Here is a 27,304-nt window from a genome sequence, read left to right on the forward strand (position 1 = left end):
CCCCTGCTTCAAAGTAGGAAAGCTGGAAGGTTATCAATGAAAAGTAAATTGTAAGACTCTGACATGAGCAAAACAAAGTAATTTCCTCCCCCTCTGTTTTTGCTAAAATTTGCCAAAATAATTCAGCCTTAGGCAGAATCTCAGCGTAGAAGAATACCAAACAACACACTCTGATAAAGATATGAGCAACTACAACAAAGTTTTATATAATGGGAAATGTTAGGCAACCATGACTACAGCCATTGCCGCCAGCTCTGCCTATATAGTAAATGAGCGATATTTTAACATTGCAATTAACCCCCCCCCCGCAAAACTGCAAGCGAGTCTGTAACGTGACTCATAATATCCTTGGCGTACATTTTGATCGCAAAGTTGATGAAAGCACCCGTCCCCGAACCTGTGTGTGAAAACTGCAGATGAATTAATCAAAACATGCAGGAGCTTGTGACACCGATGTCTGAGCCTGCACATTTGCATCTGCAGTTGTGAGACTCTTGCGTGACACGATGTGACAGCACAGGGACTTGGCTGCCGACTTTCGCCACCCGGGACCTCACCACGTCCAGGGAAGAGAGAACAGTGTTTGCCAGCGGTTCTTATTTTAGGACTGATCTTGCTGGACTATGGGTACATCCACAGTACGATGTAAAACGCACACTGTAAGTAAGCAAAGAGACTCATCTGTTTTGCGAATGCACATTGCTAACCCAGCAACTGCTCAACGGCATCATCTTCTCTGCTCAAGACGGTAACAGATGTCTATGTATGCTGCAGACACGTGTTTGTTGTGCAGCTTTAAGCAAATAATAAGTGAATTTATGAATTCCACTGTTGGCGACTTACGGAGATCCTCCACATGCAGGATAACTTCGTTACTTGCCTGCGGGCAGCAGGTAGACTGCCTGGTGGGACTCCCTGTCAAAGGGCCGTAATTCCTGCCCACCAAGTCTTCCACTTCACAGTTGCTCTTAGTCTCACCACTGGAAATCTACCTCAGTCCAGATGAGCAATCAGAATAATCAATCAGGCTGCTTTCTCTAGTAGAACGGAAGAGGGCTTTCCCAAGAGCAGCTATTTCCCGACACTAACCTTGTAAATCCTGTCCCCCAGGGTTTATTCTCTGGAAAAAGTTAGGAAACAGGTTGGGACAAAGAAATGTCTGCACATCTCCTTGACTGGGGCCATACCCAGAAGATCAGGAGGCCATGCACATCTGTGAGCGGCTGCCCCTGGGATCAGGAAGAACAATCTTCATTTACTGTTGGAAATGCAGTTGCACCCAAAAAACCTTCTGGGGATTTTATTCACTGCTGCAAGCTGAGGAGATATGGGGCCACAACAGCTCTCAGGACACTACTCACGAAGACTCGGGCTTCATTTTCGGGAAGAACACCATTGCTGACAAAGAATTCTGTCTCCCTGGTAGTTTAAGGGAAGTTCATGAAGCGATAAAACTCTGATGTTGACCTTCACTGAAAATGTGGTAAGAATCCAGAAGACTGAATACACACCCAGAACGGTGCCTGCTCAGCTGCTAGTCTTAAAGGAGATGTTTCCATCAGTCCTAAAGAGGAACAAGGACCAGGATTTGATCAGCAGCAGAGGATGTGTTGGTGACCATCAGACCCTACAAAATCTTTTCTGATCCTGATCGATGTCACTATCCCAAGCGACGAGGACTAGCAGGCCAAGGTCACCTGGCTGGCTGAAATTCAGCCCAGAAGGGCTGGTTGAACAGAGAAAAGAAAGAGGTCTCTTCAACCAGAAACCTGAAACGTGCGGAACTTTTAGTTCTAGAGCAAGAAAAGATTTTGACCCAGTTTCAGATTTTAAGTCCATCTCCTAAACAAAAGCAGCTGAAGTTTAAATGAGCCAATTATGCAGATCATTACACTGCTATTACACAATTCCTTCTAATCCCTGAAGTATGGAAGATGTGCCAACGCCAACCCAGGCACATCTTTGTCATTTCAGCTGGACTTCCAGCCTTTCCACTAAAGATTTCATTCTGCAAAACCATTCTTGACAAATGCCAAACACTAAAATCGCCCAAATATTTATTGTAATTTCTTTGGCCACACTATCACAAGTGCCTAAATTCCCCTTCTCAGTTGGAAAGCTATCTAGACCAGAGGTCTCCAAATCTTTCAGCCTAATAAACATCACAAAGACTCATGAGCCCCTACCAGTAGTAAGGGAGAGACTGCGTGCCACAAAAGGAACAAAAATGACCAGCCATCCCCTGCTGGCTATTCTCCTCCCCTGAGAACTTGGTCTAATCCCCTCCACCCTACAGCCGTTAAAAAACAATGTGCCAAGGAAAGGGAGCAACTGCTACGCATACTGATTCCTCCCCCCCCACCCCACCCCCAGCTTGGATGGGGCTCCTGGAGGACCACTGCCAGCCAACTGCTCAGAGCAGCCCCCTCTGAGATGTTCTGCTGAGGCAGAAGGTTGCTTTTCATCCCCCTGCCTTAGAGACTGTGCAAAGAAACCATCAGGCTGGTTGCAACTCCCCTGGGCTCGTGCAACAGCAGAGCTCTTCCCGCAACCTCTTTGGGTCTCCAAAGCCCAGCAGATAAAAGGGCTGTGGAGCAGCCACAGCTCCCGCAGCCACTTGCGGACCCTCCCCGAGCCAGCCTGAGAAGCAACTCAGGCTTGTCCAAACCTCTTGGGGAAAAGGCAGAGGATGCAGTCCAAGGAGCACATTTTTACTTCTCTTCCAACGCTCAATGTGCTAACGCAGCACCCTTTGGGCGAGGAGGCACACACGCTCACTGACAAGCCATGCAGGGAGCAAGGTACCAAGGGAAAGGAGGAAGATGTGCCAGAAATGCAGGGTTATACCAGCTCTCAAAGCCACCCCTGCATGCTCAGATGTCCCAAGGCCAACCCTGGAAGTCCTGGTGTCCCTAAAAGAAGCCCCAGTTGGAGAAGGTAACTTTATAAACCTATAAAATAAGGTTTTACTGCTGCTGACTAGCTGGGACATGCAGAACATGTGTTGCAGGAACATAGCATGATTTTATTAGCAAACACAAAGCCATTCACGCAGAGTGGCCCAAATGGGGTGGGTTGAATTAAGAGAACAATAGCAGCTCATCAGATGGCCCTTTCCTTCACATATGTCTTCAACTTACTACGCTAGCAAATACTTAAAGCAACTTGGAAATACATTTTCATCTGAAGAGCCTCACGTTATTAACACATTAAATTAAAGTCAAAATAACGGAGCACATAACCTATTCCTGATGCTGTTCGTTAAATGACTAAATCTAAACCATCAGCACTCAGCCAGCCTCCCCCTCTTTTGGAAACTCGCTTGTGATCAAGTGATTATTTGCCCGATGTAGCCCAAGCCAGCGCTTTGCAGCTCCGCTGCGACTAAACGGGATGGTCTTTCGGCACTAAACACAACGCTGCCTCGCTGCCCGAGCACGTGGGTCACGGGAGACCTGTGGACCCCTCAAGCTGTCCAGGGGAAGACGTGCTCAGGCTCAGACCAATCTGAAAGGAAAAAATAAAAAACAACCCAATCCCGTTGCGTCAGAGGCTAATGCTAACCACGTTTCAAATTCGATCATGGATTCCAGTTCCCCAAATAACAAAACAATAGACACCAAAGAGGAAAAGTGGAAACTGCTGCTTGGGGAAGCTTGCCACAACATGCTGGCTGGAAGTGTGCTGGGACTAAATCCTGCTGCAGCCGGGCTGGGGCTCAGCAGGCCAAGGCAGCCCGCAGGAAAGGCAAGGCTGGCTTCAAGCTTTAGGAGCTGCCTGCTGGTCCGCCCGCCTCCCTCCCCGTTTCATCTCCAGCTCTCCTTGCAGCGCCCGGTCGATGCACGGTATTTATGCTGCTCACACACCCCAGGGCGGGAGGGATGAGAATAGATGAGCAGAAGAGACGGGACAGCAGAGAGCTGGTCTTGGGAAGGAGAGATTTCAAAAGTCACACAGCGGGCTGCGGCTCTGAACGTCCTTGCAACGGGCACCCCTGTAGTGACTTTAGGATCTAGAGCTGCCCCGCTCTTCTTTTATGCCTAACCATTTTTTAAGGCTTTGCTTTGCAAAACAAGCAGGTAGGTGAGCGGAGATGCGGCTTTAAAGCCAGTGTGAGGAGCAGCCTGCCTACTGTTCATGGCTTAAATTACAGATTTGCCACAGGACACCGGTACAAATGATAAGGCAGCAGCGCCCTGGCTTAACCTTTGTCAAAGAATTCCTAATCTTCTCCAAGATTAGACTTTTGTTCTTCTTAACTGCCAGCCCAACACGCAACCTAGACTGCAGGGGGCCAGGCCCACAAACACAAATTAATTACATCAGCTGTAATTCACACCTCTGGATGCTTTTGAAGGGACTCGTTAAGTGCTTTTGCATAAGACAGTTGGGGGAAAAAAAAAAACCCCTAGCAGTGTATCACATTGAAATACAGATTTCTGTTCTGGAAGGAGCACTACACAGATTAAACCCCAATATCCCAACTGGTGAATTCAAGCAGATGCAGTTTGTCCCAGTGCTGGTCTGTGTGTCTATCAACTCGCAGCTGGACACCTCTAGGATCTGCACTAACAGCAATAGAACGGCCATAACATAAGCTCAGCTCATCATTTCATCAGTCTGCACCCCAGAATTCAGTCCCTTTCCCCTCCATGGACTCAAAGGCGGAGAAGCTTCCCTCCTGCTGCAGATGGCCGCCCCTGCCCACCATCCAGCCACGCCAAAACCAAGCTGAAACTACACTAAGATGCTGGAGCATCCCCCATCCTAATGCAAATTGTAACGCCGTCGTCCCCCCGCAGCCGAGCAAGCGGGGGCCTCCAAACACAACCGCTGTGCAAACAATAAACAAGAAGTGTTTTGGCACTTTGCAATATAACCTTGAGGCAAGCAACGGCTGCCTGCTGGTCCGCCCGCCTCCCTCCCCGTTTCATCTCCAGCTCTCCTTGCAGCGCCCGGTCGATGCACGGTATTTATGCTGCTCACACACCCCAGGGCGGGAGGGATGAGAATAGATGAGCAGAAGAGACGGGACAGCAGAGAGCTGGTCTTGGGAAGGAGAGATTTCAAAAGTCACACAGCGGGCTGCGGCTCTGAACGTCCTTGCAACGGGCACCCCTGTAGTGACTTTAGGATCTAGAGCTGCCCCGCTCTTCTTTTATGCCTAACCATTTTTTAAGGCTTTGCTTTGCAAAACAAGCAGGTAGGTGAGCGGAGATGCGGCTTTAAAGCCAGTGTGAGGAGCAGCCTGCCTACTGTTCATGGCTTAAATTACAGATTTGCCACAGGACACCGGTACAAATGATAAGGCAGCAGCGCCCTGGCTTAACCTTTGTCAAAGAATTCCTAATCTTCTCCAAGATTAGACTTTTGTTCTTCTTAACTGCCAGCCCAACACGCAACCTAGACTGCAGGGGGCCAGGCCCACAAACACAAATTAATTACATCAGCTGTAATTCACACCTCTGGATGCTTTTGAAGGGACTCGTTAAGTGCTTTTGCATAAGACAGTTGGGGGAAAAAAAAAAACCCCTAGCAGTGTATCACATTGAAATACAGATTTCTGTTCTGGAAGGAGCACTACACAGATTAAACCCCAATATCCCAACTGGTGAATTCAAGCAGATGCAGTTTGTCCCAGTGCTGGTCTGTGTGTCTATCAACTCGCAGCTGGACACCTCTAGGATCTGCACTAACAGCAATAGAACGGCCATAACATAAGCTCAGCTCATCATTTCATCAGTCTGCACCCCAGAATTCAGTCCCTTTCCCCTCCATGGACTCAAAGGCGGAGAAGCTTCCCTCCTGCTGCAGATGGCCGCCCCTGCCCACCATCCAGCCACGCCAAAACCAAGCTGAAACTACACTAAGATGCTGGAGCATCCCCCATCCTAATGCAAATTGTAACGCCGTCGTCCCCCCGCAGCCGAGCAAGCGGGGGCCTCCAAACACAACCGCTGTGCAAACAATAAACAAGAAGTGTTTTGGCACTTTGCAATATAACCTTGAGGCAAGCAACGCGCCGCTGCTGGCGAGTCTCCGGAGAGCGAGCTCGGTATTGCCGCTTTGGTCAGCAGCGGCAGACCTGCGGGTAGGACAAGGCCAGGTAACTGCGTAGTCATTCCCACTGCTCAGCACCCCACAGGGAAACTTTGAAAGACTGAGTCAATCCCAAGTTGGTGCTGCACAGCTTTCAAGAGAGAAGGCCAAACTGATTTTCCTATCATTTACTGTAAAGAAATTGCATAGCAGCTCAGTTTGCTTGGAGAAGGGCAATTCCCCATTGCACAGGGTGATGGCTGCAGCAAGGAGGAGACCCGGCCATGCCTGAGCAGTCGGCACTGCAGAAGCCATGCAGATCTCGACCCCAACCCATGCAGCCACAACATCTGATGGGAAATCTCCACGCTTCAGTCCTCTCCCCACTTCCTTCCTGCTCCTTCAACCTGGGGACTACAGAGAGAGAAAACCACCAGCAGGTTAATGATGGATGGCCAAAAACCTCTTAGGTATCAGATGATCACTACCGGAGGCTGATGATGGAGATAGTGGCCCTAAGCTCATCCTGCTGTAATGGCTCATCAGAAATGCCCATGGCTTATCTGTGCCCCAGCGAGAGGGGTGGCAGGGGCAGAATGGGGCAGGGGCAGAATGGGGCAGGGGAGACAAGTTTTAGCCATTTTTGCAAGTTTAGTATTCCTACAGCAATCACATGCCGTGCAAGAACAACCTCCAAGATAACTAGAAAATTAAAAAAAAAAAACCCACAACCCAACGCTAAGGACTAATTGCTTAAGATAAACCCACCACTTATCTCCCAAATGATTTTCCCTGACCCTTTGGTGCACGGCAGTTCTCCTCTGAATAAAAATGTGAGCTATTTACCCAGGGTGGGATTTTCATGAGGGCCTGTAGGTGTGTCAAGGCAAGGTCAGTAAGGAGAGAGGGGTTTTTTTTTAATTTTAATTTTGTTTTTAAGGCCACCAGCTACAGCTTGGAAAAGCTAGCAAGCAAGCTTTTAGGCCCTCAGATTACCCTCCTGGTCTGCAAGAGAAGCAAGAAACTGAAAGTCAAACACAAGCTGAGAACAAATGTTCCAAGTTAAAGATGTTAATCTATCAGATAATTGGAGTGAAAATGCTGCTCCATGCCCCCAAAGAAGCCGGGAGAGGTTGGGGTGGGGGGGAGATGTAGCAAAGCTGCAGAGAGAACAGCCAACCTCCATGAAGTGCTGAGGTTACGTGGTGGCGAAGCGTTAAGACATGTCAAAAAATAAACATCCTTTCTTGAATTTGGGATTTTTAGGAGCAAGCAGAGAGACGCAGCTCCCAGGCCCGTCTTCAGAGGCACCTTCTAGGCCTCCACGAGAATGGGAGCCGCTCCTCAGTGCTCATCCCCCAGAAATGCAGTTTGCATCCTCGAGCAGCGACTGGGTGGGTCCCCATGGTCTACCTCCTCCAGCCCTTCCAAAAGCAAGCTGCTTTCGACGGAGGGGTTTCTTCGGGACAGCACAGAGCTCCATGTGTGCAGGGATCCTGCAGCACCAAGCCTGGGCAGGGACGGTGGCCACCTCTCCCTGCAGACCCTGCCCATGGACCATCGCAGCTAGAACAACGCCGTGATTCCAGCGACGCAAGGCCAAACTCTTTCTTTGCATAGCCTGGAAAGAATCCCAGCAATTTCAACGACGGTAATCTCCCTGGCCTGCTATCTCCCGCGGATTTTCAGCGCGGCTCCTCAGCGCTGTCAAATGCCGGCTCGATACCCCGCACGAGCGAGTTATTTCAAACATTTTCAGCCCGTGTTGTTGCGCGCCCGAGGTAGAGTCGGGCGTGAAGAAAGCATTCGTTGAGTTAACTCTGTTTTACTCAGCAAGTGGAACAAATTTCATCACCCCCTACAAGTCCATTCTGTTTTCTATTTATACCGCAGCCATTTGGTGCAGGACTCGGGAGCAGCAGGAACAGGTGATGTAATGCACTGTACAAACAGCATTCTGTTCATACAGTGGGAAAATAAAGTGCATTCTCTTGGTTTCTTTGATCACGCTTAAAACAATCAGATTAGAAGTCACAGATAACCCAATACACGCTGGAGATGAAAGGACTCTGGAGAAATAAATCACCCAAAGTTAGATATTAAGCAAGATTTCTCTCTCAACAATCAACTTATCTGCGGAGAGAGGAGGAATGACCATGTGGTTTCAAAATCCTGCCAGGCATTTTATTTATTTTTATAATACCATAAAGCTACTCCACCCACTTTTTCAGAATGAACGTTGCATTACACAACACATCAAAGGGACTTTATGGCCTAAATTAAGCAATAAAATAGTTGAGATTGTGCGTTATGCTGAAAATTGGCCGGCTCCTGGTGCCTGGTGAGATGGGAGGTGAACGCCGCCTGTTCAGAGCACCTGAAGAAAGCTTGGGGCGGCATGGCCTCAGGTATCAAAGTGTGTGGCACTTGCATTTAATAGACCAAAGTGAAGTTCGAGGCCTTCGGTGCCCGTTGTGAACTGCTCTTGCCCAGGGGACGGTACCGATCCCAAGGCACTGCATGGGATATTGGTGCTGGCATGAAGAGCTGGTGCATTAACAGGATATGGTCCTTCATGCCCATGACCTTTAAGGTTCGGTTTATAGGCAAAGCCTTCCCTCCTTGGGAAAAGGAGATAGGAATACTCAGGGGAAAGCCATTGGTAGGTCTGCAGCACAGCTGCACTTCCCACCATCTGGCCATCTCCTACCTCTCCCACCTTGATCAAAATTACATAAAAATTAGAATGAATTAAAGCCCCTCTTGAAATGTTTTCTGGCTTGTATGCATTTTAATTGAAAAATAACCAGAAGATGGGCTACATAAGAGCGGTGTGCTGGTGCTAAGTGTTTATTTTCCAGCTCTGCCTCACGTCCTTACACAGAAAGATGAGAAATGAGAGGCTATCAAGAGAGGAGAAAATTGGCAGGTCCATCACGCCGGAGCAGAGCAGGGGAAGAGTTTCCACTGGAGCAGCTCAGGAGACACAAGAAAGTCAATTTGCAATAAGACACAAGCTGATGGGTCCCACACACCCTGGTGCATGCATGTCCTTCCCTTCCTGCTCTGAAAACAGAGCTTTAAAAAAAAAAAAAAAAAGACAATTTAATTAATTTGGGCCCTATCATGATTTTCTGCAGCCTGACTCATTGCGTTTGATCTCCCAAGGCTGGCGAGAGGTGTTTGAGCTTGCCCTCGGAGCCCCCGGCGCTCCAGCCAAGCACCAACAATGACTAGACAGACTTCAGCGCCACTCCTTCCATCTATCAATAGAGTCACTGTTGGGCAAGCTGACTCACCGCTCTCCCCGAGAACTGTTCAGCGCCGGTTCTCCATCAAAAGAGCAAAAATAAAACTAAATAATTCTATGTTTGCGGAGAGTTAGCTTAGCAAGAAGAGGGTTTTTATTTTAAGGTTTTGTTTTTAGGAGGTTCCTCCAAAGGAAGCTTACGCTGCTGCTTTTGGGCAGCAGAACGGCCAGGAGCTCCTGGAGGACACTCAAGTGGCTCTTGCATCTAAGTCATACTCTAAAGGCACAGTGAGGAGGATATTTAAACCTACAGACTGCACGTAAGGACAACACACATACACAAAAGTTCTCGAAAGCCCCATGTATGGGAGCAGAGCCACTCATAAACCAGCCTGTCTTGGCACAGCATCTGCCAGGGCTGCAACGAGGAACGAGAGGGCTTTTCATTTTCCTTTGATGTCTCTTCACCCCCTTGCACTGAATGTAAAACCCCAGACTGGCCACGTCAATCTACATTACATCTTCCTCCACTGCTCTCCAGAGCTGCACTTGGGCTCAGCACAGCCAAGCCTGGATGGAGATGAAGGAGGGGTGAACGTACCCTGCCTGACACTTCTATTGCTGCCGTAAAACACGAAAACCACCCAGAACTACAACAAAGAATTCCCCAATAACATCCAAGTTTAATTAAGTAATAATGTTTAATGCCCCACCAAGGACAGATGCAGCCTGGGAAGACAACAATGAAAGCTTCAGCATGAGTGAGCATGACACAAACCCTGGGAGTCGCAAGTTTACAGGTAGACCTTAGCCATGCAACATGCCCCCCAACCAAGACACCCTGGCATCACAGACCCATGCTCCCAGCCCATGCCCTGGTCCTAGAGGAATGCCAGAAAGATTGGGTCAAGGGCAACCAAGCAGTAGCAGCAAATGGGACACGAGGACCAACTCCCTGTGAAGAAATGTCGGACGGGGATAAGACAGACTTTTAGTCTGCAGTAGATCAGAGTTTGGTACAGCCATTAAAGACCTATTCTCTGCTCTACACCCAGGTACCATCACATGAAAAAGAATTCCAGTTTTCATGAGTGAAAACTGGAATTCTCTATATCTATTGACTACCTTCAGGCTGCTAAGCTTTAATTAACTGATTTTTCTACGGTATTCATGAATATCAGCAAGCTCTACCACATCTTCTGATTAACTGTATTTAAGCAATTAATTCCAATTCAGCCTATTCCTCCTGAAACTTCATGCGCTACATCAGAATGAAGAGATGCCTTGCTAAGAAGATGGAGGCTGTTTGGAGAGTGTTTTAGGAAAGTACAAGCCAGACTACTGCACAACAAGACATGAAGACAGTATTTAAGGTTTCTAGGTTCTTTGAAGGCCTCCAGGACTTTACAGGAGAGACCAGTCCCAGTACAAACAAGTCACCTGATGCAATTCCAAGTCATGGTGGAGTCCCCAAACTTATCTCAATCAGACACTCTTGATTTCCTGTTTGCGGCATCGACAAATAAAAAGCTCTACATTACAGGTAATTATACTTCACAGAGGACAACAATTAAGAAATAGCCAATTACATTTTACAAGCTCAGGATAATCAAAAGCTTCCTCAAATATCTAGAGTTGCAACAAGCACTTAGAAATGGCAACTCCCAACAAATTGCAGGTAATTTAGAGCAATTTACACAGACGACATATTTCCCTATCTGTACTTAAAACCTTCAAACTCGGTTCTGAAAAATACTGCAGAAGTTCCTGGAATGTATGACTGCTGATTTCTAAAAATAGGGCATTGCCCATTCCCACCTTCACTGGCCTCGGAGGTGCGATGCAGGACCTCTGGTCACCACGCTGCAAAGAGAAGTTCACCAGCGGGAGAACAGATTTTTAGATCAGATATTTAAAAACATGGGAGGATCCTAACGTGCATACCAACAAACACCACCACCAAAAAAATCCATTCCTTCTCTTATTTGAACAATATGCTCCATTTCAACACCGCATAATTTGATTCAAGCCTAATTTGATTCAAGCCTTACAGTTTTTAAAGGAACAGTCACCTGATTTATTTGTAACCCAATACTGTAGCTCTCACGCAGTCAATGCATGAGAACCAGGATCAAACAGCAAATTAAAACCCATTAAATGATTGAGAGGAAAGGAAACATACCTTTCTCATTTTTAAAGCTTAACCTTTTAGATGGGAGATTTAAAAACAACCCTCGAGGTGCAGAGGAGGAGAGGGGGACGAGGAAACGATCTAGTGCAGATGGCTGCAGTAGTATGGTAGTTTCATCCCTCACTTTTGATGCATATTTTTTTGGAAAAAAAAAATGCTTTTCCTTGCCTGTGTGGCTTGGGTTGCTAGGACTGGACTTTTATCTCAGAGCAGGGCTCTCATATTGTATTTCACGATTCTTTCCCGTGATGGCTCCCTGTCTCCTGGCCACCAGTCCAGCTGTTAGTGCCATTACTTCAGCTGAATGAGTACATGAATTTCTGTGGGGCTTGTTCTTGCATAAAAGCTAACAAAGTCCTTCAGACATGCATGTGACAGAGGAGGATCTGCTTGGCAGTTAACTGAGAACTAAAATCGCAGTGGTACTGGTTGGAAGGAACCTCTGGAGGAGCAGAGTAGTCCAACCTCCAGCCTGAAGCAGGACTACTGTCAACACCAGGTAAGGTGGCCATGGCTGATGTACTTACTAAAACCATGGGTATTTTAAGAAATCTGGTGAGAGAAGTAGAATTATGATTAGCTATGGTGAGATACTGGAACAGCTTTTTCTGATCATAGGGACCATGGAAAGAGCAAAGAGGAAGGATTAACTCAAGGAAAGCCAACAACGTGCTTGAAAGAGCCTGGGACAAGCTTTAACACACTTCTCTCCAAGAAACGATGCACGCCTGTTTTGTCTGTATGGAAACCTGGAGACAGGAAGGGTAGTAAAGCACTAATAAGGCATTCCTCCAGGCCTCGGAGGGCACTCTGACCTCAGACACCTTGCAGGTCCCCAGCCACACAGGGCCACACCATCTACTCTCCCTTCTATTCCACCTCTTCGAGCCCGGATTGCTGCAGGTCACAGATTGCAGGCGCAACTTCCCCACTGCCCTCCCCTCCTTCCCGCCACGGCACCACTGCTCTGATGGTCCCCATCGCCACGGCCCCACCCAGCACCCGAGAAGGATTTCCCACCCCTCAGATCCCCACCGCAGAAATCCAGCGCTCTGTTTCCAAATTCACGCTCAAAATACAATAATGCAGAGGGAACTGATGCACCAAGTGCTAGGATAGCAAAAGGTGAAATCCAGCAGCCTGGCTCTGGATTTATAAACCTATTATAAATATAAACCATGGCTGCAATGCCAGCTGGGGAGGGGGATTTGGTGCCGAAAGGTCCCCTGTATGAAAGGGAAAGCGTGTGAAAACCTATTTAAGGCCCAGAGGGGTTGACTGTTTAATACACAGTTTAGATCTGCAATACAAACAGCAGTCCCTAAAAAGGAAGAAAAATTTATTTTCAAACTCTACCTCTACCATAACCACATTGGCAACAATATGGTTTGAAAGAGACCTCTCTACCATACTCCAGAACTGTTTTACCTGTCCTCTGTGCCGAACACAAGAGTGACCTGATGTTATGAATCCTGTTCATAGAATCGTTTAGGTTGGAAAAGACCTTTAAGATCATCAAACTATCACTCGGGACTGAGTATAATCCTGTTTGACAAACCCGCCTGTTTTATTAACTCATTAACTACACGAGTTAGATCATTTCACATGCTTGCTCTTACAATCCCGATTTTGGCTACTTGGCATATCAATGGTATGTTCAATTTAAAAAAGAAAAACGATTTTTAAAATTCCAATTTTAAAGGAAACACATTTTTCTTCCCTGCTAATTGCCTTCTGTGGTTTGGCAACACCTTTATGGACAATAGGTGCTCCTGCCACTGCTGTCCCACCTGGAACAAGAGGTTTGGCTCCAGTCCCACCCTCTTTCTTCAGCTCAGGCTTCCAGGATGATTTCCAAAGCTGGGAAGTGAGAAGATTATGCTGCTTCGTGCCACCCAAGGCAACACACTACACCCAAGTCCACAGCCCAAGATGGGCTACCTGGGAGGGTTTCTGACATTGCTGGTGCCAAGCCACAGGCAGCAATTAGCAAAGAAAAAGGATTGCTCGTAGCTTGACTGCTGGCAATGTGGTTGGCGGCTGCAGACAGAAGAACCTACATGAGGTGAGAAAGGGAGCAATCCAGGCAGAGCTGACTCAGGGCGTCACCATCAGGCACCAAAACCCTGATGACCTTGCTGAGCCCAAGCAACTGCTGCCTCCCTACCATTGGGGAGGCAAATCCAGGGAGCTGTAGGAAGCAGCTACCCTTCTGAGCACGTGGAAGAGCTGCGGGCAGGCACCAGAGGACTGCAAGGCCAGCATCTTCGATATAAATTCAGTGGGATATCAGCTCACTCGCTACAGCTCTCCCACACTGAGAGCGTCCAAGTCAATGATATTTGCAGGGGACAGTCGGCTCTCAAGGAGAAGGAAGGCTAGCGCTACATCAAGAAAGGAAAACAGCTCAACGTGGGGCCAGCTGACTTTTCTGCCAAGACTGCTGCAGGATCAGAAAAGCCTCCTTGAGCTCCTGACTAAAGCTGCAGCAGCGGGGCTCAGCAGGAGAGGGGCTAGAACAAGCCCTGGGGTTCCTGCCTTCCTCAAATTTGCTCCTCTCTTCCATCCAAGCAGCACAGAGCTTGACTGGCGAACTGTCCCAGGGACTGAGGGTACCCGCTAATGACTGGATCAGAGACTCAACTCATCGGTCTGGGAGATCCTTCCCCTCCTCTCCCTGCTCTGCAGCAGTGGAGCAAAGCGAAAGGCAGCGCAGGATACAGCAGGCGTCCGGGCCATGCCGTGCCTCTCGCTGGAGGAAAAACGCACCCTACGCCTGATGAAACTGCAAGGCGTTGGTTGCTCAGCAGTGACACCCACTGCAGCACCGGCCGCCCTCCCAGCCACGTGGGCAAGAGCCCTGCCCTGCGCGGATGCTTATCTGGGCCGGTGAGTCGGGCAGAGTGCTATGGTAGCATAAAAACAACAACAACCACCCCAAACAGTTTTCAGCCAGTTCAGTGTAGCACATTTCCAACTTCTTGGCAATCAGAGAGAGAGAAAAGCATGTGAAAAATGCCCCTCTCTCGGTGCAGGCTACCTTCTCCTGAATACTGCAGGGTTGAAAATAAAGATACTGAGTTTTGCTCAGTTGGGCAGCACCTGCAACGCCACGCGGAAAAGCGCTGTACCTTCCAACGCCCCTAAAATCAGATGTGGCCGGTCTGCTGCACCCCAGAGGAACTGCCCGAAGGAGCTTCCCTCCCTTCTTCCCTGGACCGCTTCAATCCATACAACAGATACTGCTGGAGGGACATAAAAAGAGGAGAGCAGACACAGCCCATCGCTTGGCTGCTCTGGCTGCGGGCACGCAAAGCTGTTCCCCAACCTCTCCTCCAGTCCCACCAGCATATTGGTGTCACCCAGCTGCTACGGCCTTTGCCACCCACACCTACAGAGAGCAAACCTGCATGAAACGGTTATTAAAACGGTGTGAGCCTCAGCACCCTGCCTACCCTAGTGCCAGCCGCCGCCATGACTGGTTCCACCTCACCAGCCAAAACTCTGGAGATGGGAAGGCCAGCAGAGACAAAGGTGTGCTGGGTTTACCTTTGAAGGGATTTAGATCTGGAGCACTCAACACTGGCAAACTGCTGAGACAGGCATTTACTCAGGTGTATAAACATCACGGACGGCAAACGCCAGCCTTGCAAGAATTCTTCTCCAGAGCTTAAGAATAAATTCAACACGTTTTTAAATAATTATGGGCGAATCATTCAGAAAAAAAACTTTCTACTTTTTATCTTCCGTGGCTGACACTGACCGTGCAGCTGTTTTGTTTTTAATATAATTACACATTCCCACCTCCTTGCACTCTTAGTGTGTAGCAGAAAACCTAAAGCATAGGCTGACGTTTCCTTCTGGCCTTTGGAAGAGACAGAACGGTTAACATAAGACTTAATTTATTTGAGGTGGGAGGGGGAAAGAGAGGCCACAAGTTAATTTCCCTTAGAAGCCCAATGGTCCCCACCCAGAAACCTGCACACAAAAGAATACTGCCTTTTAAACTGGTAGGTTAGGTCTGAGACCAGAGCGAAGGTTTGTCAACCATGACAAGCTACGGCTTGTTTAACAGTCGACTGGAGGGTTGAAAAGTCTAATAAAACCAAAGGGCCTTCCATAACAAAGCTGCTGCCATTAAGGAGAACATTCACACCCATTCACTAGGGTTGGTGGTTTGGTTTTTTTTTTTTTTCCCCAAACATGCAAAGGTATTTGGAGCCACTAAAGTGAGCAAAGACGCACCAAAAGCCAGCAGCTAGAAGCTGAAGCTGGAAAAAACTGAAGGCAGCAATAAGGAACACATTGAGAACAGTGAGAGTAACTAACCACAGAGAGAGATAACAAAAATGCTGCATGACCTCCCATCGCTTGGACGCCTTTCTAAAATAGACACTTCAGCCTGACCACAAGTTATTGTGCAAGAATCACTGGGTGAAGCTGCGTGACCTGTTATCTCCAGGATTCCCAAAGGAAAGTTTTTCCCATGCTCATTTGGAAAGCTTCCTCTCTTCAGAAGAGGGAAGGTTTATGGATCAAGTTTTAACAGGCTCCTCAGCCTCTCCTGGGGAAGACCCAAAACCACCGCTGATGGACAGCGGGATGCTCAGCCTTACCGAATGCCTCCAGTCGGGCTAATTTCCCCAGCCAGCGGCACTCAAATCACCCCCGGATCACAAACTTGACTGCATGTATCTGGAGGGGGAAAACCGCAAGGCTGTTTTACAAAGCGACAAACCCTACGCTGCAGTAACACATCCACACATCCTTTGCCGCCCATTTCCATCTTGTTTCAGGCTCATCTATTTTTGCCAGCATTGGCCCATCTTGAAGCAAAGAGGGTCAAGCGAGCCTTTTCAAAGTAGCTTCTCCCAAGAAAGGAAAACAAAGCTTCCCTGAATGTTCAAAGACACGTTAAATATAAATACTACCACAACAAAGGCAGCAGCTTCTGACCTTTCTTTTCCTGGCAGAGCCTTGGACCAAGCAACAAAGGGGTGATGGTCTTCATCCAGGGCTAGCGGATCAGCAGAAGACACATGCTGCACGCACCTGAGGTTGCCAGCGTACCCAACGGCTTTCTTTTGTGGCTTTACTCACGAAGGATCGTTTTTCATTTCCCAAGAAATAAATGTTATGACAGTCACATGGACTGAATTAAAAGTACAAAGACAAGCCTTCTTAGCCAAAGACCCCAACTTCTTATTAAAAAAACAAAAAATACATGACCTATGGAAATCCAATCTGGGTAGGGCCATAAGGAGAGCAAGAAGGTTCCAAGGTCATGTTTTGCAATCTTTTGAAGTAGGAATGAAGCTGATGTCCGAAGGAGGCATTTCGTGCTCCAATCTGTACAGAGCTTCCCTTTCTTCAGCACCCTGCAAATGTTACAGTGCAAGAACTTGCTGTCTTTGCTCGGGCACTCTTATTTATACACAATAAAGCCCTTGTGCAGGAGATCAAGGCTGTATTTCATTGATTTGACACGATGGTTAACCTGTGAACTTTGCCCCTGCTAATAGAATAATTTCTATCTGTTGATTCCTCTTTTGGGATCCTCAAGGGTAACAGTAGCTTCAGCCCAGCTCTCATTTGCATGTCTGGTGCCAAATGGTTTTACAGCTCTTACTTCTGCGGGGCAGAGCCAGGAGAAAGTTAATCAAACCCAGTAGCTACAGCTGGATAAAGTCCTGGTGCCTCTCTCCCTGGATCCTACCTGTAATTCCCAGGAGCCCTCCTGCAACGCGGCTCTGGTTTGTACTTTGCTTGGGAAAGCTTGGGGAGGTCCTCAGCTACCGAACGATCGATCCCACGTGAATACATGCACCAGACAGAGGTCCCAAAGCAACCACCTGGACCAGGCCGGCAGAAATGGCAGAAGAAGAAAGCCCCTCTTCCAGATAAGGCTCACCCAGGCTGAAAAGCTGATTGCCAGCCAAGAAAAAGACCAAACTTCATGACTGAAAAAGGTAAATCTGTTGAACGCTAAAGGCACGGATTTCCAGCAGAGCTAACCTGCTCTAAATGCGGACCATTGAAAAAAAGGCAATCCCACCTCCCCATGCCTACCACTCTCCTCCTTCCAGCACCAGCATTTCTTGGAACACACCCTGGAGATAAATGAGAAACCCCTGAAAACTCCAGAAAAAAAGAAAATGAAAACGGAGAGAGGACTGAGATTCTCCAGTCTACAACAGAGCAGGGAATATGTGGGGTCGAAGGATTGAAGGAAGAATAAAACCCAGTAGCTTCTGGTCATTAGCTCTGGAGGTGGCTCCAGGGACTAACACGAGGTCCTGGTGCTAACCAGTAGGTCCCACTGGGGTATTTCAAAGAGGTTTTTTCCTCTAGCTATAGTTTTCCCTCCCTCCGCTGTTTTTCCTCAGGATAAGTGAAAGCTATTCATCTAGTAGGTATTTAGATCAGCTGAAGACCTTGTAAAAGCTGGTACTTTAAAGACAGGTTGTACCTTGGGGGCCACAGGACCAAAAATTCCAGGTCTTACCATACAAGTGTACTCTGGAGTCTTCAAAGGTGAAATCCAATTTCTATGTGGGTTTTACAGAATTTAGATAATCTGACTTAAGACTGCAACAGTTCTACTTAAATTCATCAGTGCCTTAACAACAGTGAAGAACCTGGACCAGGGCTGCGAGTAACGATGCTTTTGCTTTTACACGCAAGTGTGACCTGCTGCAATTTAATTTTGAGCGTGACTTCAGGCAAAGCAGCCTGCTCTAGCACATGGCAGAGGGGAACAAGAAGGTGCGTGGCTCCAGAAGAAACCCTTCCTGAAGTGCCCAGGTGATGAGCAGGGGATTCAGGGCCGCACCAGCGAAGGGGCATCTTTGCCCCCATAGAGCAGAGATGGATGCGGCAGCCCCCCGAGCAGTTCAAATCTGAGCCACCTGTATATTGCAGCAGTAGGAAAAAAAAAATAAATAAAAGAGCCTCTTAACAAAGCAATTGCCCCAAAACCAGCTGACCACTGGGGATGGTCTATTTCCAAGAGGATCGTCTTTGTAGAGTCCGAAGCTGCACCTCCAAGTGAAGCAGGCAGTAATTAGCTAATTACCGGCATTAGGATGGATGGTGTCGGACCCGCTTTATATCTCATATGCTCAAAAGCGTAGCTCTCCTCCCGTGTTGTTCCGCTTCCAAATCACCTCCACTAACCTAGCAGCAGCGCTATGACAGCCCATTGCCATGGAAGGGGTTGGTAACAGGGCACCAAGGACAACTGGCGTCACCCACGCCGGGACGGCACAACACCGGCTGCTCCACACCACCAGGCAGAGCAAACCCCTGCTCTCAACCAAGCGTCAAGTCTTTTCAGAAAGACGCTCAGAATCATATTCACCAGCAATTTGACTTTTTAATCATTTCAATTACTGTGACTAAAACCCTTCAATCGGAACAGAACTGGGAAAAAAATAACCCCTCTCCTTCTGAAACAGCCTGCCTAACTTAACAGACCATACCAAATCGTGGAGGTTTTTGCTTTTGTGGGCTTCACATATTTCATTTAATGCAGATAATTAACCTCAGTTTCTAATTTCAAATCCTCCACATAAGGAAGTGAAGTGATTGAATACATTCAGTGACAGTCGGAAAATTAAAATATTACTACAGCTTCTGCATGTGGCTCAAAGACAGGGCCTTGCAAAAGATCTTTCTTCTTTTATTTGACTGATTAACTGTAATTTGCTTAATGGATTTAAGGATGAGCCTAATAATCCAATGATATTTCCAGGAACTGATTTAGGATACCAGCACCTCTGAGTTTTTTTTAAACTCAACAATTTTTTGCGCTACACACAGAGCCACTTCCAAAACCGGATTTCTTCACCGATTCTAATAACATCAGGTCCGTGATTTATTTTAGAGTGCTGTAACTTTTTGGAGCACCTTCTGAAGGCCCAAACCTAAGGATGACCCAGGACCACAGCATGCTCTGGCAGGCAGCGACCCGGCCCAGCCGGCAGGGAGGGCTTCTTGTACAGCTTGGGAAGGTGGGGAAGTCAACAGCTCTACCTTCACACGAGGCCAGCGTGTGTTCCCCCAGCACCCCCACAACCTTCTCAGTCCCTTTTCCACCAAGAAAGCCTGGTGTAACAGGATTTCACAGTCTGTCTCAGTAGTTAATAAATCCAGGATCTAACAGACTATTAAAGGAAAACATCCAAGAGGCAGTCATTTTTAAAACGTCCAATGGTAACTAATTATTCAAGGGATTAGTCCATTGTAGCGACAACAAAGAAACTCTTAAAACATAAAGCCAAGTTGAAGTTGAATGGCAGATCAAAACCAAGGTGTACCCACTCCGTGGCCCACCTCCTAGGTGCAGTTCTCAGAGACCTGGGATCGGCTCAGCTCCCATTCAGCATTTTAGTACCCAATTCTTTCTGAAACGGGGCAGAACCCAAAACAGCCCGACTTCCAGCCCGGTTCTCAAAACACAATATCTCATGACTTGTGCCATCATTGTAAGTGCGCATAAGGGTAGGACCACCGCCAACACCGGACCAGACGGGCCACGGCTCTGTCTAACCCGGCTGTGAAGCCCTCCAAGGATGGAGATCTCCTCCTCTCTGGTGACCCATTTCTGGGCTGCATCGTGCTCCTCATGAAGAATTCCCCCCCGGCTCCATGTCCAATCTGAACCTCCCCAGCACCAAAAAGAGGGAGTAACTCAAGTAAAACTCAATCACAACAAAATAAGGTAGCTGTTTGCTGGAGGAAGGGAGAAAACGCTATTCATTTATCAAAAGAGAGTGTTAAAAGCTTAACTACCTGTCTTTAAAAAGAAGCCAAAGCACTGATCCATAACCAAACAACAAATACACCACTTCTTCATCTTGATTTGTGTAGAGGCAAAGCTATGGGCACAAAAGGCATTCTTCTTCAAATAAAATCCATTTTAAAACTTGGCAACTGCCAGTATAAATACTTCACACTGTTAATATAAGCATTTCCACGCAGACGTTTCATCAGCTTAACAACGTATTTAAAAAAGCTGGCGTAACTTCTGTGTAAAAGCACCATCAGTCTTTGTCTTGTATATCTTACAGCGCTCCAGTCGCTAAATTACCACTGAGTGCTATCAGCGTCAGACCCCACCTCCCCGTTAAGACTCACAAACTTCTCTCAAGAGCAATGCAGAACCAAAACTATTCTTCTAGAACTTATTTTCTTTACATTTGGAAATGGCCACAGACTCCAGATAGGTTTTTATCGATTACAAGTGGTGTAATGGGCCCAGCAATTTTAATTCCAGCTAAGTCAAGCCAAGAGTCCAAAACTTTTCCTCCCATGTTTACATACAACATTCAGTAGCTGCTTTTTTCCAGCAACCAACTTCTCATGAAGCTCCAGTAGTCCAAGATGCACATGCTGCCTCTCCAGTTAAAAGCAGCATCGGTAAAACAGTAACCCACACCTTGAACTTTTTAACCACAGACCGCTCCTGCATCAGCATTTGTGATTTTGCACCCCCAGTTCTCCCCGTGTTTGGTGCAGTTAATACAGATGCCTTCACCACACAGTCTTGAGTCAGAAGTGTGCAATTTAATATTTAATTATGAACGAAGCAGCAAACCTCAAAATTAGATCTGCCAGCTAAATTTTACCTTCTTCATGATGCAGGCCCAGCTTCTGACCGCTGGACCCTTGATGCTACCTAAGCAATGGAGAGATCCCGCACCTTCCCCAAACCAGCCTATGCTGTTCCTCTCCACGTTACAGTTCATCATGGCACCGCCTCAGACCACAGGTTGTCACATCTCTCTAAAAAGCTCCTTCAGTTGTTTCTCCACTTACTTTCTCTGCATACCCTGTTATGAAGAAGTGCTGGCTGTATGTTTCGGGGAGACCTGCTCTCATGTGTGTCCAGGGAGGCTGCCAGTACATGGGCACCAAGTGTGAGGACTCTCCTGGTGGTTTCTACCAGCCCTGGTGGAGAACTGCATCACCCATCCTTTTCATTTGAACCACCAACACTTGTGAAATGCCACGTGAGCTAAGCCAGCTCAGCACTCTGGAAATTAAAGCTTACATGATGTAGCCCGCTTCCTTTAAAAAAAAACCCAAGCCACACATATATCAAAGCCCCCTTTGGGATATTTCTCCATCCATGCCTATCAGCTCCACCACAATATTCCCAGATGTCCAACAACTGGAGACCTCACATACGTCCTCTCACCACCATCCTCCAGGTCTCCTTTTCAACACATTGTGCATTTCATGACATGGGTCAAAACCCAAAACACCTGGCAGAACCAACCTACATCTTCCAGCTTGCTTGTCTTTCAGAAGGGACGAAAGCAGAGCTGCTCACACGTAACACCATTACGCTTTCCACCACGGGAAGAGAGCAAAGGCAACGGCTGCGAGCGCTGCTCCCCAGTGCTTTGGGAGTGGGAGGGGAACCCCCTTCTGATGCAAAGCTAAAGAGATGGCAGAAGAAACCCACCCCAACAAAGGACACAACTGCAACCTCTCACCACCAAACACCAAATTTCCAGCTTTTTAAGACGTGCACGTCTTCCTGGAGCGCTCAAAACCCAGGCTGCAGGGCGGTTCTCAGGCACAGGTTTAATTTCTGCTTTTCGGATCTGAGGAACGCTGTCCCGGCGTGTCAGAAGAAGGTTAATGAACGATTTAGCCGCCCTCACAACCACGTTAGTGTCACTTTCGGAAGCTGCGAGTTAATGCCCGAGATCTTCGGGGGTTACCCTCTTTGAAGTTCACTGATCCATAACCAATGTCCAATTAATTTGCAGGAGCCTAACTATAATGACTATTGGCCTTTTCCTACGCATACAAAAACACAGTGGGTAACGGCGATGCTTTTGGCTTCGGGATATTCTCACATATGCACGCACATTTGCACACCTTCAAAATACCCAACGCTAATAACGGGTTGTCTGCCATTTGAGGAATTTTTTACGTTTGCTCTCCTGAGAGCAGAGCTACTGCGTCAAGATTTATGAACTTTCTGCTGCAAAAAATTTGGAGCCGATTCAAGATGCTCATTTGCTAAGAGAGAAATACTTCTACTGCATTTGCTCAGATTCCTCTTTATTTAGGGTTTCCATGGAAGCCAAGGAATAGAAGTTCAGTCTTGGGAAGATTAAACAGGCCCTCAGATATAATGCAAAACAGCTTATTTCAACATTCCCTCGAGAACAGAAACGAGAAATTCTTCCACACATACACACACACACAAAAAAAAGGTTTGTGGAAATTTTCACAATAAATTGGGATCCAGCCTTTCAAATGCTGCACGCAGTTATCGCTTCTTGCCGCAAGCAGCTCTGCTGGCTTCCAGTGCTCTTACTCAGGTGAGAAAGTAAATGAACAAAAAGGTCTGCAGGATAAAGATACTACAGTTTAAAAACCAACCTATTCAAGAGAGTTATTGCTATACAACATCCGGGAAGTAAGTTAATTCAACCACAAAGTCTTGCACAAAGAGGAACAATCACCTCATAAATTAGTATCTCAGCAGATTTTTTTAGAATAAAAAACTACAGAGACAAAGCAGTTCAGCAGCATCTTCCATCGCGATGCTCCGGATGCTACTAGAGCTGACATATCAACATTTCAAAATTAAAATAAATCACTTCTCTTCAGTTACTTCAGGCTGAGAAATGGCTCCTGCACTGGTGAGAACGGCAAATGTTTCTGTGCCTCCCTACCCGACAGGTCAACGGACCGCCCCCAGCCACAATGACAGGCTGTCGGACACTATAAATTAATAGTAACGCATTTTTTTCTGACCTCCATCCCCCAGGTAAAGATTTATTTCATGTTGTTCCAATCTGGTATGAAAACACCCAAGACCGAGGAACCCTACTCCCCAACGCTTCTATTTCACAGCACATTTCTTAAACCGTTTTCAAATCTGGCACGGATATATTCAGGTAACGGGGGAAGTGCATCTGTTTCTGAAGCCGGAGCTGAGAAGCGCAGGGTTGCACGCAGGTTTTTGCTACCTGCTCTAGTAAGGAAACTAAACACAGCTGAACCTCAAAAATAAGTTATTTTCAACCTTAAAGCCATTATCACTTAAATAGTTACTTAAATCGTAGACTTTTCTAATCCTTCACTTACGGTGAGTACCTGACTGCTCAGTGAAAACGCACTTCAAGAAACATTCAAGGTTTTTATTAACTCCACGGGAGAGTCCCAGGACTCTGGGATTTTGTTTTTCCGACTCCTGATTAAAACAGCGGGAGTCCACACGAATTCCCTTTTTCCCCCCCCTCCACTCCCCAAGTTTCACATGCAACATCCCCTCCTCAAAATCTAGAAGAAAAAAAGAATCACACCGAAAACATTTTGCCAGCTGAAAGGCGCCGAGACCTTGCGCGGGGCGGGATGCGTTTCCAGCTGCCAGCCTAAAGGGACGGCCGAGGGAGATTAAACACAGAAATGCTTTTCATAAGGCAGACGGCTTTGAAGAGGACAGTTCAGCTACTTCATTTCGTAATCTTCACAAAGCGTCAGATTTTAGCCTAAGCAGGTCTTAAAACAAGGAGATTTTATTTAAAAAAAAAAAAAAAAGAAAAAAGTAGGAATGTGTTCTGGCCGGGTTCTGTTGATTCAGCAAGGGTTAGACACACACACGCTTATTGATCCCAGAGAGCTCCCTGCTAAGTTAATTGTCTGGAATTTTAACTGAGCTCTCAGCAAGTTTCAAAATCCATGTTGGCTGGAAGTGGGTGGGGGACCCAGAAAAAAAACAGGCTGCAAAACTGTGCAACTCCTCCAGTTAAAAAAAAAAAAACCAACAAAACAGCAATTACTTTGATGAAGGGAAAAGCTGCAGCAGGGAACGGTTTTAACTGGATTCAGTGATTCTGACTTTGACACCGCTAGAATTTGGTGCTGGGAAGCTGGTGTGCAAAGCAGCGCTGTTTTCAGGGAGCTCTGTGATCCCCGATTGACCCATATAAACATGACAGAGGTGAGGGTATCTCCGGCAAGCTTCCTGCAACCTCCAGTTCTGGCTCATCGCAACAATTTCCTGGTGTATTTACAAGAAGTTCTACCGTGAGCTGTACTCGTCTGCGTTCCTGTAACTGAACAGTGACCTGCTGCCGGTGCAGGCTATGGCCAGCCTGAAACTGCAGCTCGCTCGACTCCCTGCCTACGTACGAGCACTGCCCGCAGCTCTGCACTGCCCACCAAGCCCTAGCTGCCTCCAGACCACGTCCAGCAGCAGTTTCCCTGGGTAAGGAACGTGCTGCCGGGATGATTTGGGGCACTCAGACAGGAACGGCCGAAGACACCCTTAAAACAACCCGCGACTGCTTTCAAATAGAGCCTTGCATTCCACCAAAGCGCCCGCACGACACCATCCCGTACCGATGCGGGTGCTCCCCACCACCCAAGGTCCTCCAAGGCTTTCCATCATCCCCGCCCCCGTGGCGGCTCCCTGGTCCATTCCCTGGAGGCACCCCCCAGAAGGGACGCTGCCCCGGCGCTCGCCTACCTGAACTCCCTCCCCTCGCTGTAGCGCCGAGCCGAGGCGGCGCGCTGGGTGGCTGTCTCCAGGAGCAGCTTCTGCGTGAGCCTGCTGGAAGGTGCCGAGTCCCTGCTGGCCTCAGGCTCGGCCTCTTGGTCACATTTCCACTCCTCGTCCTCATTCAGAGTTGGCAGATAACCGGGGAGCCCTTTACCTGTCCCAGACCCCGAGCTCGGATCGCTATAAATTTTTGGACTTTCCCCACCTGTCCTCGTGTATTCCAAATAAATATCCGACTTAAGGAACAAAGGGTAGGTATTGTCTTCTATCATGCACTGAATCTCTGTTTGGGCCTGGTCAAACATGTCGGGGTCAATCTGCAGTTTCATGACGCAGTCTTTGATGAAGCTTTTTGTGGCCGGTTTGATCTGCCGGGACACAATGCCATTGTTGTCGAGGATGTATTTTTTGTAAATGGCTTTTGCCAGCTTGAGTCTTTTTTCCTCATTAGACGTGCACGGCTCCAGCTTCCTGAAGCCACTGCAGGCGAACCAGAAGTCCAGCAGATCCGCGCAGTCCTCCTGTTTCAGGAAAGTCCTGAAGAGGTTGATACCGTCTTGATCATCCAGCAAGGAGTGCAGCGACTCGGCCCACTTCAGGTAGGGTGGAGTTGGCGAAGCACTCCCCTCGGGCTCGTACCCCAAATCCAAATCAGAGCGCCTCGGCGTTGCCGTGGACGTCTCATTTCTAACCACATCGCTTTTACCGGAGTAGAAACCGTGGCTAACTGGCCTCGGATCCGTGGACACGAGTTCCCCCTCCTCACCAGGAACCGGTGGCCTCGGAGCATCTTCAGTGAAGCTTCCTCCAAGGTCCAAGGGGAAGCCTTTCCCCTGGATATTCATTTTTCTGGTCCTTGCTTGCGCAGGAACAGTGGGGAATGAGCTCAAATCTCAAATCACCAATATTTGTAGCTCCAAGGTGAACGAGTTTGTTTGGCTGAAACAGATGAGAAAAAAAATCAGTGAATATCACTGTAAATAAACACTCTAAGATCACAAACCACTAATTTTGCTCTGCCCCATTGCTGTATCAATGCCTCTTTTTGGGCAGAATCAACGGCAAAGCTCTCAGTGGCTTCAGGGAGCACAGAACTGGGCTCAAACCAGGCACCCTCTAAAAATGAAAGTTACAGAAGATCCCAAAACTTTACAGCCAGCACTCGGCATCACTGATACGGCCGGCGCTACGCTAGAAACAGCGGCCAATTTCACAGCACTGGCGGTTTTACAGGACCCTGGGGTCTGGCAGTCCCCACATCCAAAAGACCTACAGGCAGGTACCGCGCGGTGCCACCGGACCCACGCCATCTTCTGCGCTGCCATTAAGTCCTCTGCACAGCCTACCTGGACAGCACGCGCACCACGTCATACTAAGGCAGCATGTTTTTATCTGGCTACCCATCTAGCAAATTCTCATCCCCAAACAGGAATCTAAAGCTTGTGAAAGAATATTTTGAAAGAATATCCAGCGAGTCCCGAAAGCAAGACTGCACCTTAATCAAACACAGGTGGCTTTCGTACGCTCAAGTGACATACCAGCGCCACATTCCTCGCAAATCTCTGCCTTTTAGAAATAACGCTGCTGCGTCGCCTCGTCTAGCTCTAGGGGAATCCAGATGCATCGTTGACCCCAGTATTTTGGGCATCTGGACTGCATTCTTGCTTCAAATGGGCACGTTAGCACAGGAGCTCAGGTCTGGCACTGGTTTTCATAGACAGGCCATTGAGAAAAGGTTCATTTACGCTAACAACATTGCACGCAACGAGCCTGAGAAAATTTCAGGTCATGAAAGGAAGATGAGAAAACCATCTCGAGAAGGAAATCTGATCAAGTACACTGTTTTTAAAGAAGAGCAACGAGTCAATATGGAGGATGGGAGGTGTGGGGGAAGGAGGGCAAGGACAATCCCCGGGCTGCGCCTTCCGCCGCTCAACAAGGTAACTCCACGATTTAAAGGCAGTAGAAAAAGTCTTGTTTTACAGAACAGCATCAGCCTCAAAGCCCCCAGCACCACAAGGCACCAGCCGCCCGACAAATCACTCCTTCCACTGGCTTGACTCAACTGCATGTGAAAATATACCAGGGAAGGCACACTTAGCTCGGCCTCCCTCGCGAAGCTCACCCCACTCCAACAAACACGTCCTTGGGATGCTTGGCTGTTTTCCCACCGTTCCCTCTGCCCAGCTGAACCAAGAACCACTGCCTATGTCGCGCCTGTCCTCACAACCCACCTGCGCATCGTGAAACGAGCCCAGCGAGCCCAGGAGCGGCCGGCGACCACGGCCAGGCC

At 47.9% G+C, this 27,304-nt stretch overlaps 1 protein-coding gene across 6 annotated transcripts in view; it reads right to left on the minus strand.

Annotated features, from left to right (window-relative positions):
- The window catches only part of AXIN1 (axin 1), a 91,728-nt gene that overhangs the window by 51,609 nt on the left and 12,815 nt on the right, over positions 1 to 27,304 (minus strand). For all 6 annotated transcript variants that reach the window (XM_035889148.1, XM_035889144.1, XM_035889147.1 and 3 more), the window contains one exon: positions 24,979 to 25,950. In XM_035889148.1, the coding sequence (XP_035745041.1) occupies positions 24,979 to 25,856 (878 nt within the window). In that variant the 5' untranslated portion in view covers positions 25,857 to 25,950. The remainder of the gene's footprint in view (positions 1 to 24,978; positions 25,951 to 27,304) is intronic.

The sequence above is a fragment of the Egretta garzetta genome, unplaced genomic scaffold (genome assembly GCF_000687185.1).
Source record: "Egretta garzetta isolate BGI_Z169 unplaced genomic scaffold, ASM68718v1 scaffold42, whole genome shotgun sequence".
Taxonomy (NCBI): Eukaryota; Metazoa; Chordata; class Aves; order Pelecaniformes; family Ardeidae; genus Egretta; species Egretta garzetta.